General features: G+C 58.4%; 1 protein-coding gene across 2 annotated transcripts in view; it reads right to left on the bottom strand.

The window, feature by feature from the left end:
• ARID3C (AT-rich interaction domain 3C) overlaps window positions 1-15,975 on the bottom strand; it is a 67,638-nt gene extending 51,663 nt beyond the window's left edge. Inside the window, exons 1-2 of one of the 2 annotated variants that reach the window (XM_077346593.1) lie at window positions 15,684-15,975; window positions 14,922-15,419 (exon numbers count right to left, since the gene is read on the bottom strand). In XM_077346593.1, coding sequence (XP_077202708.1) covers window positions 14,922-15,419; window positions 15,684-15,722 — 537 coding nt within the window. In that variant the 5' untranslated portion in view covers window positions 15,723-15,975. The remainder of the gene's footprint in view (window positions 1-14,921; window positions 15,420-15,683) is intronic. The other variant, XM_077346592.1, reaches the window with a different exon arrangement.
• Window positions 15,976-20,028: the final 4,053 nt, after the last annotated feature.

Genomic DNA, 20,028 nt, shown 5'->3' with positions numbered 1-20,028 from the left:
GCCTTTCATCCCACCAGGAGGCCAGATACTGGCTTGCCAACCTCCAGGTGGGGCCTGCAGATCTCCTGGAATGACAACTGATCTCCAGGCAACAGAGTCCGGTTCCCCTGCAGCAAACGACTGCTTCTGTGGAAATCCCTCTTCAGAACACGCAGACGAGAGACAACAATAGTCCGACAACAATAGTCCTCCGGGGTTACTGGAAACAAGGAGCCCGACAGCTCTGCTTTGCAAGGTGAAAGGTCTCCTTTGGGGGAAAGCAAGCGTCACCCTGGAGTCAGCAGAGGGACAATCCGAGGTGAGAATTCCTTGCCAGAATCTCACTGGAAGCCAGGGCAGTCCTGCAACTCTTAAGAAAGTGAGGATGTCCCTGAGCATGTGCAGTGTGCATATTCCTGGCAGCAAAGCAGCCAGGGCACTCTGCCTCCTGCCCATAAACACACTAGGTTTGCCAGCCGCCAGGGAGGGCCTGGGGGGGGGCTCCCAGAATGACACCCAATCTCCAGACCACAGAGACTAGCTCCCCTAATGCGGCCTTGCTCAACTTTTTGACCATTGGGAAACCCCTGAAATATTCTCCAGGCTCTGATCCTGCAGAATGTGGTTGGGAAGCAGAGTTGAAGACACGCCCTCCCATGGCCCCTCCCCTCCCCACCCCCTCCAGGACCCTCACTGGATTTCGCAAGTGGATGGGTGGATCACCTGATCAATGTTTAACAAATGTTAATACATATATATATAAATTAGCTCCCACCCATTCTGGAAACCCTTCCAGGATGATCAGGAAACCCTGCTTGGAAAAGTCTGTCCTAATGGCACAGGCAGCTTCAAGCGATAGAGTTGCCAACCTCCAGGGGTGGTCTGGAGAACTCCTGGCATCCCACCTGATCCCCAGGCGACAGAGACCAGCTCCCCAGGGGGTGGGGGGTTGGCTGCTTGGGAGGGAGGCTTCTATGCCATTACACCCCACCGAGGACCCTTCCCCAAATTCTGCCCTCCTCCGGCTCTGTCCCCAATTCCCACGGTTGGCAACCCCATTGGCAGACCGAGGCCTTTCCCATCTGTTCAAGGGCTGCATTTGGCATTCCAAAAGGAAGTTCTGCTCTAAGGCTGAAGTCTCCCTTGCAGATGGAACTGGAAGGTGGGAGACGGCCCCCTTTCTCCCACCGGCGGCTGGGCCTCCGGGAGGGAACGTTCCCCCAACCAGGCCTGGCAGCAGCTGCCCTGCCCCACAGCGAAGGCCCCCACCTCCCCACCCCTCCCAGGGATGGAATGCAATCCGAGTCTCTCATTACCAGCCCTGGAGATGGGTCAGCGCACCTGGATTAAAGGGGGAAAGGAGGGGCTGGGGGAGGAAGAGGAACACCCCCACACACACACACACACACAAACACACGCATGCACACAGGTACTCACAACTCCCCCTTTCCCCTAGGCACTTGCCAGGGTGGGGGATCACTAAGGTCCACGTTAGACAGCAGGAGACACTTCTGCAAAGAGCCAGTCTCATTCTGGGAGAGGGATGAAAACAAGCTGGGGCTTGCGGGGGGGGGGGGGGGCTGGCAAGGGACAGAGGAGGCCGGCCAGCAAGGGACACCGACACGGAGCACAGCAAGCAAATGCCCTGCAAAGGGATGCGGCATTTCTGAAATTGGGAAGCGCACATCCGGTGCCAGCAAGAGGCGTAGTGCCAGCTCCAGGTACGGTGCACACGACAGCCCCTCCCTCGCCCCACAGTGTGTCAGTCGTTATGGTGCCACTGCACTCTGGCTCTTTTCTACGGCTACAGCCAGACTCACCTTGATCCGTCCCCGTGGGAGGCAAAACCTTCAGCCAAACGGAAAGGGAGTCCGTCCACCTTGAGACAGAAGGGCAGTGGGATTCTCGCTCCACTCAACAAACACGGAGTCCAATCAGGCACCTTTAAGAGCAAGCAAGGTTCATTCGAAGCATGCGCTGTCATGCGCAGGCACACTTCCTCCGACAAAATGGAACATGGATCATGAGAGTACAGGTATATTTTCTGTGTATCTGTACTCTCATGATCCATGTTCCATTTTGTCGGAGGAAGAGTGCTTGCACATGAAAGCGCATGCCTCAAATGGATCTTGGCTGGTCTTACCTGATTGGACTCCGTTTTTGTTGTGCTGCTTCAGGCCACTTGAATCTCTCTTATTCTCGCGGTCTCTGAAGAAGTGACTCATGCCAGCTCCTCCCCGGCCACGAACTCTGCCGTCCTTTAAGGCAGGGTTAGTCAACCCGTGGTCCTCCAGATGTTCATGGACTACAATTCCCATGAGCCCCTGCCAGCATTTGCTGGCAGGGGCTCGTGGGAATTGTAGTCCATGAACATCTGGAGGACCACAGGTTGACTAACCCTGCTTTAAGGTGTTCCTGGACTCCGGCTCTTTTCTGAACAACACTTTGGGGATCCTGGATCGGCCACTTTGGCACCAGGGTTGCCAAGTCCTGGCCCCGAAATTCCTGGAGCACAACCCCCACACTGCCATTAAGCCGGTAAAAATAATTTGCCTTCAGGCTAGCTGCACTGCCGATGATGCAGGAAAGAGAAGCAAAACAGGAGGCGATCCGTCAGACGCCACGGAGAAACCGGGCAAGCTTATTCACGGCTGGCAGACACCTGCTCTGGAAGGGAGGGGCTGTGGCTCAGGGGCAGAGCCTCCGCTTGGCATGCAGGAGGTCCCCGGTTCGATCCCTGGCATCTCTAGTGGAAAGGACCAGGCGGGAGGGGATGGGGAAGACCTGAGAGCGGCTGACAGTCTGAGTCTGCAAAACTGCCCTTGATGTACCAAGGGTCTGATTCGGTACTTGAGGGAGGAGGAGGGGAGTGTTCAAGCTAAGCAGGCTGCTGGAAACTTTCCAAAGGTGACAAATGGCATATCTGCACAAATTCCTATTTGGGTATGACCACCACATGCCTACTCAAGATGTGCCTGGAGAAAGACTGCTTTTCTTTGCCCCATCATTCTGTTTGCCTTTGTTTGACATGATGTCGGAGGGCAGTCCCGCACATTTTAAGATGCTGTCACTCAGACCAGAGAGAGCTGCGGAAATAACGGAGGCCTGATCCTGTATAAGGACCTCCTCATGTGCTCTGAGTGCTTCATTCAGGTGCCTTGCCGGTTCTCGTGATCCGTTTCGCTGTTCTTGGTGTGAGTGAGATCTGAGTGAGCCACTTCTGGTTACAAAGGCGTTGCGCCAAAATGCGCTTGGCATCCTTTTATTCTACCCGGCATTGTGGATCATGATACATGGACATTTGTTTCCCGTTTCAGATTTGTTCACACATTAAAGGACTGGCGTTCTGTTTTGGGCATCTGTTTATTGACGTGTTGCACCAGACCCCTTCTTCCCTGGGTTTTGTGTTCTCAGCCTTTTGGGTTTTCCCTGCCTGGGTGGGCGTTTCTTTCCCCCCAGTTTTGTGATACAGAGAGGAAGAGAACCGGTTGGGTCCCCAGCAGCACTGTAACTCCCAGACCAAACAAGAAACTCTGCACTGAGCCTGGACCCAGAGAGAAGAGCCCCCATATCTGGAGAGGGCCAGGACAGAAGCTCCCATCTCGTCCTTCTTCCAAGCCACCCTGAAGTTGGGGGAACCTGCTGGCAGCTGAATGAGTTCGGGGGCTCCATTCCCAGAGACACTGCAAATTTCAGTAAGTCTCAAAGAAATGGATGCCCCCTGGGGAAAGCATTCCTCGGGCTTTGTCTCAAGGCCAGCCTCCCACTTTCAAACTGCAAAGCAAGGGGAAATCCACGCCTTCCAACACCCTCATGCACGCATCCGTCACTTTGAAATCTGGCACCTAAAAGCTGAGCCCTGCTATAGCCCCAGAAAGCCAGACTCAGTCCGGTAGTACAAAACATCAGCCGTTTAAATCACAAGTCACACTCTGCACATGCCCAGGGAACAGAGAAGTCCTTCTGGGAGGAAACAGACAAGGGAGACTTGCCATGCGCAAGGAAACTAAATGCACAAATGGCTCAACAGCCAGCTCCTATCCTTGTTAATGGCAGAGTGTCAAGCCGAACCTGGACCCCCCCAAAAGGAACTGAGCGGTTCTGCCGGGGACCTGAAACGGAGGCCAAGCTCAGCCTGACGTCTGTGCTCCTCTGTTTCTCCAGTTTGACGCTGGACAGCAGCACTCTAAGATGAAATAACCACCATTTCTAAGATATCGTCTACAAAACCCCAAAAAACCTTTCCGAACATTAAACCCACAGCTGAGTAGAAATTCTGCTACATTTTCCCTTGCAGTGTCTGGAGCGTGGAGGGAGGGGGGGGGAAATCCGGGCCCATCGCTTGCAGAACTGAGGCTGGGGACCTGCAGGTGGTGCTGACTATCATTCTCCGGGAAAAGGGATGCCCTGTCAGGGTCACGCCCCAATCTGGGTAGGCCAGGTAAGCCCGTTCCCATCCAGTCTGGGAAGCTAAGCCAGACAGATCCTGGCCAGTAGTTGGATGGGAGACCTCTAAGGCTTTGGGTGGCAGTTCCTCCAAGAAACAGTAGGGGTCACCATGCAGAGGCAGGAAATGGCAAACCATCTCCAAACATGCCTTGCCTGGTTGCCAGACAGATCTCCTGGTTACACTGTTCAAACAGGGCATACAATAAATAATCAGTACTTGGATGGGAGGCCACAGGCCGTGGCCAGCCACCTCTGCATTTCTCTTGCCTCAAAAATCCAAAGGGGTGCTTGTAAATTAGCAGTGCGTTGATGGCCACAAATTAATATTATTATTATTACCTGCCACACCCAAAGCCGGCTCGTGGTGGGTTATAAGACGTCCAGTTAAAAAAATCATTAAACCCCCCATTAAAATGGACACAAAATAAATGAACTACAATAAAACAGACAACATGGCGGAACACCTTTCCCCCCCCCCCAACCGCCCCTACCTCTAGGGGGAAGAGGAAGGAGGAACAAGATAACCCAGGTTGCTGCTTTACACCAGGGGGGCCCCCGCAATCTTCCATACTGCCCCAGCCTCAACCGTAGACCTGGCGGAAGAGCTCCGTCTTACAGGCCCTGCGGAAGGATGAAAGATCCCGCAGGGCCTGCAGCTCTCCCGGGAGCTTGTTCCACCCGGTCGGGGCCAGGACCGAAAAGGCCCTGGCCCCAGTTGAGGCCAGGCGTGCTTCTCTGGGGCCAGGAATGAACAGTAAATTGTCAGCTGCAGAGCGGAAGGCCCTATTATTATTAGTAATAATAAAAACCAGCAGAGTAAAGAATCTAAGGTGATGTGTAATGGAATGGTTAACATTCTGCAAAAACCATGGCATTTTATAGAAGGAGGGAGAGCTCCAGAATGGTTAGCACTAGATATGCTAGATAGGTTCGAATCCCACCCCACCCCCACCACAGCCGTTAAGCTCCTGGGATAACGATTGGAGAGCCTCTGTTCCTCAGCATGGCCTACCTCGCAAGGTTCTGGTGAAGGAAAAATGACTTTGGTAGAAAGGGAAGTTTTGATGAAACTCAAATACTTTGGCCACCTCATGAGAAGGAAGGACTCTGTGGAGAAGAGCCTAATGCTGGGAGCGATTGAGGGCAAAAGAAGAAGGGGACGACAGAGAATGAGGTGGCTGGATGGAGTCACTGAAGCAGTCGGTGCAAACTTAAATGGACTCCGGGGAATGGTAGAGGACAGGAAGGCCTGGAGGATCATTGTCCATGGGGTCGCGATGGGTCGGACACGACTGCGCACCTAACAACAACAACAAGAAAGGGAAGACAGTGCTGTCGTTTGGGACCACAGGCAATTCCCCCAAAGGCACTGCATTACTTTTGTGCTGCAGAAACGCCCTTGCTCCAGCAGCCTTTCCCCAGGCAGCCAAACTCTTCCCCACAAGCCTCCGTCCATCCTTGAAGCCCAATTCACACCCCTGATCCCTGCCTCCCCTACCTGACGTCCGGCCCCTCTATAAATATCGGCTTCCTTCTGCAAACAGCGCAAAGGCCACTGGAGCGGGAGGTGGGGGGGCCTCACTGGGCCGAGGCTGCGGAGGGATACCGCCTGCAAACATGCTTTGCACAGGACCGGTCCCTGCGGAGCAATCTCCTTCTCGCTCAGTCAGTGATCAAGCCTGGACAAACGAGAGGTGGGTGGCACCACCCGCAAGCAGAAAGGTCAGTGAGAGAGCGTGCCGACACCTCCAAGGATCCCGCCTGGTCTGGTCGGCACTTTGGCAAGGATCGCTCAATGGTAAACGATGGCTTGGCAGCACAGGTGCGCACCCATGCGCATACCCGCACCTGTGCCCCATCGCAAATCTGGTCATTCCAGCTCCTGAGACCGGACCTTTCTGCACATGCATATGGGGCAGCAGCACAAGCTGTGGATTGCAGGGCTTTAGCCCCAAAACCACTTGGGAAGACAAAGAGTTCCTCAGAGCATGTACAAAGCACATTCATTACCTGCCACCAGCGTATTTGGGGAGGGCCAATGAAAATGGGAAGGCTTTTTGCCTCCACTTGCAGCTAGGTAGCCTGCCGATAGGACCGCTTCAGAGGGTCACCCACAGGCTCCACAACCAACTGGGAGGGCGGAGGGGGGGCAGGGAGGCAGAACGGTACCTCTGCCTAGATCTTCGGGTTCAGGGCACATGCATCCCTACAGAAAGGAGGCAAAGAGAGGGGGGATATTTTCTAGGCCCAACCCAAAAGTCGACTCTGCAGCCTTTTAATGCACCAAGAATGTTCACGGAAGTAGCTGATCCGACCCTCACTCAGAACAGCTACAAGAGACAGTGGCCAGCTGGTATTTCTAAAAGCCCCCATTCAGAGAATGCCTGTGGGGGGGGGGGTGCACACCCTCGCCATCCCACTCCGGCCCTCAGCATGTTCCTCCGAGGGCTGCCAACTCCAGGCTGGGAATTCCAGGGGGTCCCCAGGCCCCACCTGGAAACTGGCACCCCTCCGTCCCCCTCCAAAGCAGCCCCTTTCTCCAGGGGAACTGGTCTCTGTCGTCTGGAGGTGGCTGGTCATTCCAGAGGGCCCACCCGGGAGCTGGCAGCCCTACCCTCGAGTTTCCTGTTCAGAGAAATGCACGGAGGGTGGGGGGCACCGGATGTACTCCATTGTGGGGAGGGGGTGTTTGCTGTAGACCTTTTCTTTCCAATCCTCCTAAGCAAGTTTTGTTTTCCCTCAAGGCAGAGCTGAATTCTGGCAGCCTGTGGGGTTTTCCAGGCAAGAGGTGTTCAGAGGTGGTTTTGCCAAGGCCTGCCCCTCAGACCTCCTTGGGGGTCTCCCCTCCACGGACTAACCAGCGCTGGCCCTGCTCAGCTTCTGAAATCTGTCGAGATCAGGCTAGGCTGAGCCATCCAGGTCAGGGTGACAGTCATGCAAAGGTGGCCTGACATTCCCTGCCTCTGCAGAGCACCCCTGGACTTCCGGGGAGGGGGAAGGGGGTCTCTCCCCCAGGGACTAACCAGGGCCCCCCTGCTCAGCTTCTGCCATGAAGCCGATCCTATAAGGCGCTCGGGAGAGGCATCCAGGGGCGCTCAAACTGCCCCCCTACCCCCGCCCCCGGCAGCATCTCCATTTCCTAACAAAACTGGGTCTGGGTAGCCGGGCCTCACTGGAGGGGTGGGGAGGGGAGGGCTGATTTATGTGCTGAGGTCGAGAGGTTAAAGGTCAGAGGGAGAAAGAGGGGGGCAAATGGAAAAGCCACTTCCCTCCTTATTAAATATTTACCGAACAAGCCCTCCCTGGCCCGTGGCTGGGCTTCGGTGAGCAGCCCCCCCCCCCGGCAAGGGAGGAGGGGAGGGAGGGAGACCCCCAGGGGGCTGGCCGAATGATTCCAGCCACGGACCCCCAAAGGCACGGGAGGGAGTCACAGATCTTCAGTTGTGGCTGTCCTCAGCCTGAGGACTGGGAGTTGGGCAGGCACCAAGGCGCAAACTCAGAAAGCCCCACACCTATTTCTGTAACTAAAGTAAGGGGGAGATTTTGCACAGGCTCAAGGAATTGTCCTCCCCCACCAGACAGAAAGCACCTCTTCCAGGACAAGCCTCCGTGCCATGCAGGCTTCTCCAGCTCTCTCATCTTGCATGAAACTTAAAGGGGCTCCTGGACTCAAACTAGAGTGGTAAAAGTCTCTGCTTAACAAGGGGCCTTATTGGGAGCCCCCCCCTCCAGCTGCACCTGCTTCATGGCTAGACCCGAGTCCAGCAGCCTTTTAGAGACCGACAAAAGGTCCAACGCTCACTTCATTAGACATGAATAGGAACGGACGTCTCTGCGTCTTCATATCCCACTTAGAAGGTGGGAGAAGGCTTGTCAGGGAGGCCAAGGCACCATGCATCTTCTAATCAACTCAACTAAAGCCAGGGGGAAATGCTGGGGGGGCAAGAACATTCGCAACGGAGGCAAGATTGACTCTGTGAACTCAGGCAGATGGCGAGTGGGTGGGCAGGAGGGGCTGTGTCCGTGCTTGGCTCCTGGGGCCCTTTCTTGCATGCCCAGGGAAACGCCGATCGCCAATTTGCGATTGGGAGGTGAATTTCTTCCAGGCCAGACTGGCCAGGGATTCCAGTTGGGGGGGGGGGGGGGGGCATCATCTAGGCATGGAATTGGGGTCACTGTGGGTGGGCAGGTAGTCGGGAGTATCCTGCAACCAAAGGGGACTCTAGGCCCACCTCTGCAGACCCACACGGTTATCCTCTGAAAGGCCGGCCGAGTTGTAGAGAGAATGAACCGGAATCCCCCCACCCCCACCCTGAGAGCCTGCAAAGGCAGGAGAAAGCATGAACAACTCTACGGCCACCCGGCTTAGATCTCATCCATGAGCTTCAGAACCAGCAGCCTGGAGGTCTCAGGAATTTATATTCCACTCCCCTCACCAAGCACCTCCTGTCTGGAGAACCCACCGGGGGGGGGGGGACCTGGCTGCGTCTCAGCATCATGGCTTTGGAAATTACGAGCCATGCTTCTCCGGAGGGCAAGTACACAGCCAAGCAGAAAAGATGTGTTTTTATACCTTGCTCTTCACTACCAAAGAGTCTCAAAGCACCCCATAACAAACACCCGGTGAGGTTCATGAGGCTGAGAGAGCTCTGACAGAACATCTCTGTGAGAACAGCTTCTAACAGGGCTGTGACAAGCCCAAGGTCCCCCAGCTGGCTGCATGTGGAGGAGGAGGGGGCAATCTAACCCGGCTCTCCAAACAGAAGCTGCTGCTGTTCACGCCGACACCAAGCTGGGGTGTGGGACTAAAGCATGTGGATTCTCCAGAATTGAGTCGGCCGCATCTAGAGCAAGCCCCAGTGGCAGGGCAGGAGTTGGCCCCCCACCAGCAGACCCCCCACACCCCACATCTCTGATTCATGTAATTAATCCAGGGCCCAATCTGAAGTTGTTGTTGCTATATTTCTATATCACCCCTCCCCATATGAGCTTGGTGTGGTTGACTCACCAAAGTTCCGCACCCCGCCACAAATCTCGTAAGCCTTTCAGGTGCTCCTGGACATTTCCTCTTTTCTCTTGCTGCAAACAGACTCCCAGGGCCGCCCCTCTTGATTCACGTAGTCCAGGCACCCCAAAGGGAGAGTCCAGGAGCAAAAGGCTCCCTCAACACATTTGGGAGAAATAGGGGTAGGGGAGAATGGAGGACGGAACCCTGCCTCTTGACCCCCTTGACCAATATGCCTGGCTCTTTCTCGGACCCTTTTGGCTCTCCGTAGCCAACCTCCCAAATCTGAGAAAAGCAATTCAGATGCACCTCTGCGTAACTGCAGGACGAAAATTCAGACAACTCCAACAAGACCCCACCTCCAACACATGCAGCACATCAAAGCCCCTTTGCAAGGCGAGGTCTTTGCCCTGGCACAAAGTCCCCACCTCTATCTGCTTTGAACCAAGCAAGCACCCCCCCCCCTAAAATTGATGTGCAGACAGAAATCCAGATCTTCCTTTTGCGGGGTCCCCAACCCGGGATTTCCCGTGGGGCTCCCACCCAACCAGCATCTTGTCGGGTTTGGCCCAAAGATAACAGGGATCCCCCTCCAAAACATCCTGGACTCAACCCCCAAATGCTGCATTTAAGAACCCCTCTCCCCCAACCCACCCCCCTGCTGCACACAAGGGAATCCAGGGGTGGGGAAAAGGTTGATCATTCCCCACTCACAGATTCTCCTCTGCAATAAACCTCCAAGTGGAATGCAAGGTAGGGGATGTTGGGGGTTCCATGTAAGGCAGGGGTAGTCAAACTGCGGCCCTCCAGATGTCCATGGACTACAATTCCCAGAAGCCCCTGCCAGCAAATGCTGGCAGGGGCTTCTGGGAATTGTAGTCCATGGACATCTGGAGGGCCGCAGTTTGACTACCCCTGATGTAAGGTTTTTTCCTCAAGCCTCAAGAGGGGCGTGTTTGTTTGTTCTCTCTGCTGGTTTTGGATTTCCGGCAGGCCACAGCAGGAGCAGCGCATGATGCTTTGAGCAAGATCTCCTGCGGAAGGTATGGGCTAGGGCTGGGCTTTGGATCGGGGCCTCAGCACTGGGGGGCGGGGGGGGGAGAAGAAGAAAGGTTAACCCTTCATCCCCCATTGACTTCCCAGCCAGATGTCAGCTTTTGTCCACAGCAAGTAAGAGAGCCTGGGGCGAGGGGGACGGGCTTTCGCCTGCCAACATGGCCCAAATTAAGGGGGAGATTATTGCCCCCCGCTTGATTGCAGGACTCAGGTGGGTCACCGCACTGGTTTGAAGCCACGGAACAATGCTTGAGTCAGGGGCACCTTGAAGACCACCAAGGTGGGGCCGCCAGACTCAGATCTAGTTTTATTTCACCCCACCTCTTGCACCCCACTTCTCCCTGCGTGGAAGTGATCTCTGCGTAGGACATCCAAGTGACTTTAGATCAGTAGATAAGAAGCGACTCTGCCAGGAAACAGAGGAGGAAAAGGGGGGGGAACGTGCAAAGATGGGGTCAAGTCCCCCAAGAAAATAGCCCCCAGAGAGACGGGAAGGACCCAAAGACAGCAGGGAGGTCAAGCACCAATCCTGACGGGCAAAGCACGAGACATCTGGTGGGTGCCACACGCCGGAGAACCCGATGCAATCCCTGCTGACCCCCAGAGAAACGCAGTCAGCTTCCAAAGTCCGCCTTGCCCACACCCACCGCGCCCCCCCCTCCCACTGTTCAGCCCCACTGATTTCATATAAGGCTTCAAGGTCAGAGTCCACCAACACCAAACCCCAGGGACCGTATAGGAACATTTCCCAGCCTGGGCAGCATTCCCAAAGGGTCTCCCAAGAGCAAAACCCTTCACATGGGGCCAAACCCTGGGAGCCCCAAGACTGCCAGGGAAAGGCGGGGGAGCTCCGGGGCCCTCCAAAACCAAGCACAAAGCGGGCCCTGCAGAGGGGCTGCATCCGCACTGAGAAACAGGTTCATCCTTCTTCTTCTTCTTCTGCTCAGGGCACCAGAGAGTGAGGATGGCACCGGGGTTAAAAGGGTCTGGGAGACCCGGGTTCGAATCCCCATTCAGCATGGCTGCTCGCTGGGTGGCCTGGAGGCAGCCACACGTTCTCAGCCTAGCCCGCCTCCCAGGGCTGTTGTGCAGATGAAATAGAGGAGAGGAGAATGACAGAAGCTGCTTTGGGTCTCCCGGTGGGAAGAAAGGCAGGATAGGAAGAAAGGAAATAAAGAATCGACAGCCAACCAAAAGGGAGGCAAGAAGTACTGGGGGGGGGTGTCTGATTCACATCAACAAATCTGTATTGCTCTCTAATTCATATTGGAGGGGCTGATGGAGAAGGGTATGAATTGGGGTCTCCTGATGTGTCCCATCCTCCTCCCCCCCTCCAGACTCTGGATCCATTTTATTCCGTGGACAAACAAAACTAAGCTCCAGCCACAAGGCAATTGGCCCCAGCTCCGTGACAAGCGAGGGTGGGGGGCTCCGTTTCAGCTGCCAATGCAGCTGTTCCCGCTCGCCGTACCGTCTCCCTCCAGAGACACCAAGTGCCAGCTGGGGCAAGGGAAGAGCATCAGGAGACGGTTAAGCAGGCTGGCACAGAGCAGTGGGCACTGAGGCCCTGCAGGGACCCCACTGGCCCCCCAACTATCAGCCACAAAAGTGGGGTCTGCCTTCCCCCCTTAGCCGGAGCCAGGGTCTGCCAGGTCCAAGCCTGTGCCTCCACTGCAGGGGTCTCGCTTGGACCCGGCTGGCAGCAGCAGAAGTCAGTGCAGGGAGATGCTTGCAGGACTTGAGGCGAGAAAATATCTCAGACCCCGGAGAGAAATGGCAGGATGGAGAAGGTTCTGCAGCTCTCCAAAGCACTCCCACTGTAGCCCCCTCGCACTCGGCACAGGCTCCATTTTAGATGTGAACGGGGCACCCCCCAGATTCAATTCAGGGGCCCTTTGGGTTTGGGCATCCCTCCTCCCCTTGGGGGCAGACGGGGGGGGGAGTCAACCCGGGCGAGGCCCTGAAGCCCCTGAGTTCCCTTCCAAGCTCTTCTTTGTTAGAGGACACAGAAGTCCTGTTCACAAGTTACACCGAACATGAGTAACAACCTGCACACAGAAGACACTTGATTTTTCCCACGTCAAATAATTTTCATGTTACAGACAATGTGCCTGCAGCTGAATATGTCATCTAAGCCCCTGGTTTCATTTGCAAAGTGAACACGGCACTGGCTCTCACTTACAAACTGGCGTATGCGAAAACATGCAAGAAGTCCATAACATGCGAACAAGGCTAGTGATGAGCAGAACAGAAGATCCCAGGGAAAGAAGGGGGGTGGAGGGGATGCTCCTGGCCAGGGGGGCAAGGGTGACCAGCCCCCACCCCTTCTCTTGGAAGGGGAATCCTAGGGCCCTCAGTGCGATTTACGACCAAGGAACTGGACACAGGGTTGCAGCCGCTCCAGGTCAAAGCCTTTACTGATAACAGGGGGTGCAGATTTTATTTCTGAGCCCCCTTCATTAGGGGGATATAAATATTAGGATATAAATTTGTCACTGCATAAATAAATACAGGGGGAGTCTAACCTGCTAGTGGATCTGGCCAGGCGGGGAAAGTTCCTTGTGAAGCGGCAGGAAGTTCATCTTGCCAGTGGAAGGGGGACTAGAAGCCGGAAGCATCAGAGAAGGTGGGGCTGCACACGCCTCAAGCCCCACACGGGGGAGGGGGGGCTGATAAAAAACAGTTCGGCCATGCACGGGGAAGCCTCCAAGATTTTCACACTCCCCCAACACACACAAACACACACGACGGAAAAAAACCTTTGTCCTTCCGTTTCACATGGCTCATGTCTAGTCCCATCAGGAGAAAAGGTTTCGGGGGGGGGCACCCTGTGCCATTCACCCCCACTTTTTCTTCATTGGGGGATTTTTAAATGTTATTTTGGTATTTTTATTACCACACCCTTGCAAATAGTCACCTCAGGGCGGTTTTAAAACATGTGTTTACGTCTCGTTGTCATTCCATGCCCCCCCCCAATTCACCCAAAGCAGGTCTTCTTGCGGAGGGGACAGAGAGAGACAGAGAGAGAGAGAGAGAGAGAGAGAGATGGATGGGACCCCTGAAGCTGGAGGGGAGGGGGGCCTGAGCGGGTGCGGAGCCTCAAATGCCAGCCTTGCAAGACTAGCCTCTTGAATCCCTTTCAAAATAGTAAGGAGGTAGGGATGTGTCCCTCCCCCCCTCCAGGTTTTAAAATATTTCCCATTGAAAAGAAGAGAGACCGCGGCCCAGAGAAGAATCCAGCGAAGGGGGCCAAGAGAAGGATCCGTGTTTTGAAACGGCAGGAAAGGCAGAGGGAGGGTAGGACTCAGGCGAGGGATGGTCTTTTTTGGAGTGATGTTGGGGACGACAGTCCGGACAAGTTGGAGGTTTTCTTCCAGCCCCACGGAGCCTGCCCCTGAGGGAAGAGGCCAAGGCCTCCTGGGGCTGGGAGACCCAAGCTTGAATTCCGGCTTGGCCTTGGGAGTTTTCCCGGTGGCTTTGGGCCAGGCTCACACTCTCAGCCACATCAGTCTGCTGGACCCACAGAAAAGAGCACACACACACACCCCAGCCACAAATGTGGCTCTTTGGGGTGCCACTGGACTCTTGCTCTCTTGGACTGCCTCGCAGGCTGGTTGTGAGGACAAAAAGGGAGCAAGCAGATTCTGGGGAGAACGTCAGGGTAGAAACAGAGCCAATGAAATGAAATAAATAACCCATTTGAGTCCAGATTCTAGAAAGGCCCAACTTCACCCTGGGGGGGGGGATCTGCGGGGCCGAGGCCAGAAGGAAGCGGGTGGTGGCACTGGGCACTGGAACAGCGCAAGCAGGTGCCGATTCGGTTCTGAGCCAGGAGGCTTCGCGCCACTGGGCCACGGCAGGGAATGGACCGTGGCCAAGGGCCAGATGCCAACGTCCCCTGGGGAATCCTAGTGCCCGGGGCCTGCCCAGAGAGTAGGGCCAGAGTCTGGAAACCGGAAGGGCCTCTCTTGCTCTGTGTCCTCCAACAAGGGAGAGGCGGCCAGGAGGGCCTGGGGGGGAATCGGAAGGTGATAAATACCAGGGTGGGGAAGAGACCGAGGAAGGGCTGCCGGTCCGAAGTGGAGAGGCAGGCATTCGGAGGAAAGGCTTGCTGTGATGGGGGGGGGGGGGCTGGGGGGATCCTGCAGGAGGCCAAGACCCCCCTCTGGCAGGCCAGGAGGACTTGGAGGGTGAGGATGGGGAGGGGGACCCAAGGGGTAAGCAAAGAGGGCAAGCAAAGAAAGGCCATTTTGGCCAGGCAGGAGGCCATGACGTCCCTGTTTCTCCAAACCAGGGGGATCTCCGATTCTCGTTCTGGAGCTCGGTTGTAATTCCGGGAGGTCCCCCCTGGCCCCCACGGGAGGTTGGCAACCCCGGCTAAGACGCGTTTCCTAAGGGGTGCCGCTTCGAGGGCCGCTGAGTCCGCCCTTACCTGCTTGAACTGCTCCTCGTAGGTCCACTCGTGGGGCGGCTGGGGCGGCTGCGGGGGGGGCGGCGGCGGGGGCGAGGGGGGGCCCTGGGGCGCGTGGCGGGGCTCCCCCCGGTCCTCGTCTCCGTCGTCGTCCTCTTCCTCCTCCTCCTCGTCGTCCTCCTGCTGGCCCTCCTCGACGGCGGCGGCGGACGCGTGCGGCGGGGGGTGCGAGGCGGGGCCCCGATCCGGGCGGCCGGGGGGCGGCGGGGCGCGGGCCGAGGAGGGCAGCCCTCCGGCCGGGAAGAGGCGCAGGGCCAGCGGGGGCGCCGTCGGGCCGCCTCCTCCTCCTCCTGCCGCTGCTGCTGCGGGGCTCCCGGCCGCCGCCCGGCGCAGCTTCTCCTCGAGGCGCGCCGCCTGCGCCCGCTGCAGGTTCTCCATCACCGCCTCCAGGCGCAGGCCCCCGGCCGAGCCCACCCCGCGCACCGACGGCGACGGCGACGGCGACGACGAGAAGGCGGCCTGGCGGGGACACGAAGCGCCCGTCAGCCGCCGGGGAAGGGGGAAGGGAAAAGGGAGAAGGGAAGGGCGGTCCCCCCCGCCCCCCCTCTCCGGGGACCCCCGAGGGAAGTTCGCGGGGAGAGCCAAACAAGCCCCCCCCCCGCTCGCCCGACAGCCAGGAGAGCCCTTTCCGCGCCCCGTCCCCGCGGCCGGGCCCCCGGGCGCCGCTCCCTCCCTCCCTCCCTCCGTCCCTTCTTCCCCCGAGGCGGGCGTCGGGGCGCTTACCAGGGCGGCCTTGGCGGCCAGGGCGGCGTTCTCCACCATGCTGCGCCTCCTCGGGCTGCGCACCTGGGCTGGCCGCGCTGGGCGCTCAGGGCCGCTCGACGGGGAGGCGCTTCGTCCCCGGGCGGCGCCCCCCCGCCCCGCGCTCCCCCCGCCTCAGCGGCCGCCCGCCGCCCACGCCCGGGAGCCTCATTTATGCCGCCGCCTCAGCCGCCGCCGCCCCGCGACGCCGCCAGAGAGAGAGCGAGCGGGAGAGCGAGAGAGCGAGCGCCGGGGGTCGCCGAGGAGGGAGGGAGGGAGCGCCGTCTCTTCCCCTCCCCCTCCCCTCTCTCCGCCCCGCACGGCTTGTGCAACAAGTGGCCGGCGGAGCTCCGGGCGCAGGACCCCCTCTCCCCCCCCCCGCCCTTGCTGGCCGCCCGTCGAGGGGCGCTCCTGCTCGCTGGCTGATAGCGGCCGGGAGGGGAAGCGCACGGGGGGCGCCCGGCGCTTGAGGGGCTGCCCCCGCTCCAAATCCCGCAAGCCCCCCCCCCTGCACGGGGGGGTTGGCCGGCCAGGGGGAGGGGGAATCCGGATTCCGGACCCTGCCTGGTTAGCAGGCCGGCCCTGCAAGGCCCGCCCCCACCCAGAAGGGTCAAGAGGTCCAGTAACCTTTGCGGCAGGGCCTAGGCAGCCTTGGGGGCCCAAATCCCTGGGGGGGAGGGGGCATCCCTCTCCCAGCCTCACCTACCTCAAAGGGCTGTTGTGGGATAAAGTGGGGAGATTCCCGCTGAGGCTTCCTGAGGAGCTCTCGGGAGGGAGAGCGGAGGTTCATCGCGTGACCTGCCCCTCTGCAGCTCTCTGGATAGTTTTGCCACAGGAGCCGTTGTGTTGGCCTTGGTGTGGTCATAACACAAACCCACATGGAGCTGCGTCCTACTGAGAGAGACCCTGGGCCACTCCGGATCGGCATTGTCTGCTCAGACGGGCAGCAGCTCCCAGAGGATCTTCCCAGCTGGTCCTGCCACTGCGCCAAGACCCCCTCGGCTCCCCTGTGGAGATGATCCCCAAATCACACGTGCTTTCCGAACTGGTAAGTGTCCCCTTTCAGCAAAGTTTCCAAGGCAGGTTCTGGAACAAGCAAACAAGCCGCCTCCCCCTAACAGCACTTTATGCCACCGGCATACAAACCATCGGGATAAATCAAATAAGCTCTGCTTTCCCAATGCTTCTTGGAAGAAGATTCCCTCCCAAAAGAAACAAGGAGACAGGAAGCGCCATGAGGCATTCATCCAGAGTTCAGGGGTCACCGTTGAAAGGCTCTGATCCGTGCAGAAGACAGGTGGACATCCCTCTGCAGGACAAATCAGAGTCCAGTCAGGCACCTTTAAAACTAGCAAAGATTTAGTCAAGGTGTGAGTTTTTGCAAGCACTTCCATCATGACAGTGGAAATATAAAGCAAAAGTTAATTCTGTTAAATTAGTAAACTCTGTCACAACATCCAAATGCAGCCATATGATAACTCCTTGGTAAAAAGAGCCAATCAGTCCCCTCAAATTCAGTTGCAGTTCAGAAAAACATAGGAAAAATAAAATTATCAAAGGTGCCACTGGACTCTGATTTGCTGTGCTGCTTCAGACCAACACGGTGACCCAGTTGAATCCATGCCTCTGCAGGGGAAGGGACAGAAGAGAGAGCAGACCCACTGGCTGCTCTCGAGGGGTCAGGGTGGCTGTGGGGGACAGCAGTTCTCCATAATACTATGTTCTCATGCCCCTCTGTAGGCTGCAGGTTCAAAGTTCAGCTGGTTCCATCATTTCTTCCCTATAATAAACAGATTTTAAAGGGACTTATTCAGATTCATGGAACACAAGTCTATCAATGGCTCCTAGCTAGGGTGACTGAGGAGAACCTCCACCTTCAGAAGCTCTCATCTGCTGGATCTCAGTGTCAGGAGGTGACACAAGAGGAAGGCCTCGGCCTCTCTGGCCTGCGGCTGAGTTCTGACCCAGGAGGGCTGAGGTCCTTATCAGGGGAAGGCCTCGGCCTCTATGCCCTGTGGCTGGCCCTGCAGAGGAACTGGCTGGCCCCTGGGTGAGAAGGGAGGCTGGACTGGAGGGACCCTCCCTGGCCTGACCCAGCAGGGCTCTTCTGAGGGTCTTCTCAGGGGAAGGCCTCGGCCTCTCTGCCCTGTGGCTGGCCCTGCAGAGGAACTGGCTGGCCCCTGGGGGAGACGGGAGGCTGGACTGGAGGGACCCTCCCTGGCCTGACCCAGCAGGGCTCTTCTGAGGGTCTTCTCAGGGGAAGGCCTCGGCCTCTCTGCCCTGTGGCTGGCCCTGCAGAGGAACTGGCTGGCCCCTGGGGGAGACGGGAGGCTGGACTGGAGGGACCCTCCCTGGCCTGACCCAGCAGGGCTCTTCTGAGGGTCTTTCTCAGGGGAAGGCCTCGGCCTCCCTGCCCTGTGGCTGGCCCTGCAGAGGAACTGGCTGGCCCCTGGGTGAGAGGGGAGGCTGGACTGGAGGGACCCTCCCTGGCCTGACCCAGCAGGACTCTTCTGAGGGTCTTTCTCAGGGGAAGGCCTCGGCCTCCCTGCCCTGTGGCTGGCCCTGCAGAGGAACTGGCTGGCCCCTGGGTGAAAGGGGAGGCTGGACTGGAGGGACCCTCCCTGGCCTGACCCAGCAGGGCTCTTCTGAGGGTCTTCTCAGGGGAAGGCCTCGGCCTCTCTGCCCTGTGGCTGGCCCTGCAGAGGAACTGGCTGGCCCCTGTGTGAGATGGGAGGATGAACTGGAGGGACCCTCCCTGGCCTGACGCAGCAGGGCTCTCCAGTTCTCCTTATGAAGGCCTCGGACTCCCTGCCCTGTGGCTGGCCCTGCAGAGGAACTGGCTGGCCCCTGGGTGAGACGGGAGGCTGGACTGGAGGGACCCTCCCTGGCCTGACCCAGTAGGACTCTTCTGAGGGTCTTTCTCAGGGGAAGGCCTCGGCCTCCCTGCCCTGTGGCTGGCCCTGCAGAGGAACTGGCTGGCCCCTGGGTGAAAGGGGAGGCTGGACTGGAGGGACCCTCTCTGGCCTGACCCCGCAGGGCTCTTCTGAGGGTCTTCTCAGGGGAAGGCCTCGGCCTCTCTACCCTGTGGCTGGCCCTGCAGAGGAACTGGCTGGCCCCTGGGTGAGACGGGAGGCTGGACCAGATGGACCCTCCCTGGCCTGACCCAGCAGGGCTCTTCTGAGGGTCTTCTCAGGGGAAGGCCTCGGCCTCCCTGCCCTGTGGCTGGCCCTGCAGAGGAACTGGCTGGCCCCTGGGTGAGACGGGAGGCTGGACTGGAGGGACCCTCCCTGGCCTGACCCAGCAGGGCTCTTCTGAGGGTCTTCTCAGGGGAAGGCTTCGGCCTCTCTGCCCTGTGGCTGGCCCTGCAGAGGAACTGGCTGGCCCCTGGGGGAGACGGGAGGCTGGACTGGAGGGACCCTCCCTGGCCTGACCCAGCAGGGCTCTTCTGAGGGTCTTCTCAGGGGAAGGCCTCGGCCTCTCTGCCCTGTGGCTGGCCCTGCAGAGGAACTGGCTGGCCCCTGGGGGAGACGGGAGGCTGGACTGGAGGGACCCTCCCTGGCGTGACCCAGCAGGGCTCTTCTGAGGGTCTTTCTCATGGGAAGGCCTCGGCCTCCCTGCCCTGTGGCTGGCCCTGCAGAGGAACTGGCTGGCCCCTGGGTGAGACGGGAGGCTGGACTGGAGGGACCCTCCCTGGCCTGACCCAGCAGGGCTCTTCTGAGGGTCTTCTCAGGGGAAGGCCTCGGCCTCTCTGCCCTGTGGCTGGCCCTGCAGAGGAACTGGCTGGCCCCTGTGTGAGATGGGAGGATGCACTGGAGGGACCCTCCCTGGCCTGACCCAGCAGGGCTCTCCAGTTCTCCTTATGAAGGCCTCGGCCTCCCTGCCCTGTGGCTGGCCCTGCAGAGGAACTGGCTGGCCCCTGTGTGAGACGGGAGGCTGGACTGGAGGGACCCTCCCTGGCCTGACCCAGCAGGGCTCTTCTGAGGGTCTTCTCAGGGGAAGGCCTCGGCCTCCCTGCCCTGTGGCTGGCCCTGCAGAGGAACTGGCTGGCCCCTGGGTGAGACGGGAGGCCGGACTGGAGGGGCCCTCCCTGGCCTGACCCAGCAGGGCTCTTCTGAGGTCCTTATCAGGGAAAGGCCTAAGCCTCTCTGCCCTGTGGCTGGCCCCTGGGTGAGACGGGAGGCTGGACTGGAGGGACCTCCCTGGCCTGAGCCAGCAGGGCTCTTCTGAGGGTCTCCTCAGGGGAAGGCCTCGGCCTTTCTGCCCTGTGGCTGGCCCTGCAGAGGAACTGGCTGGCCCCTGGGTGAGACGGGAGGCTGGACTGGAGGGA

This window comes from Paroedura picta, chromosome 7, assembly GCF_049243985.1.
Source record: "Paroedura picta isolate Pp20150507F chromosome 7, Ppicta_v3.0, whole genome shotgun sequence".
In the NCBI taxonomy this organism is placed as follows: domain Eukaryota; kingdom Metazoa; phylum Chordata; class Lepidosauria; order Squamata; family Gekkonidae; genus Paroedura; species Paroedura picta.
This window is presented reverse-complemented; position numbering and strand designations above follow the sequence as displayed.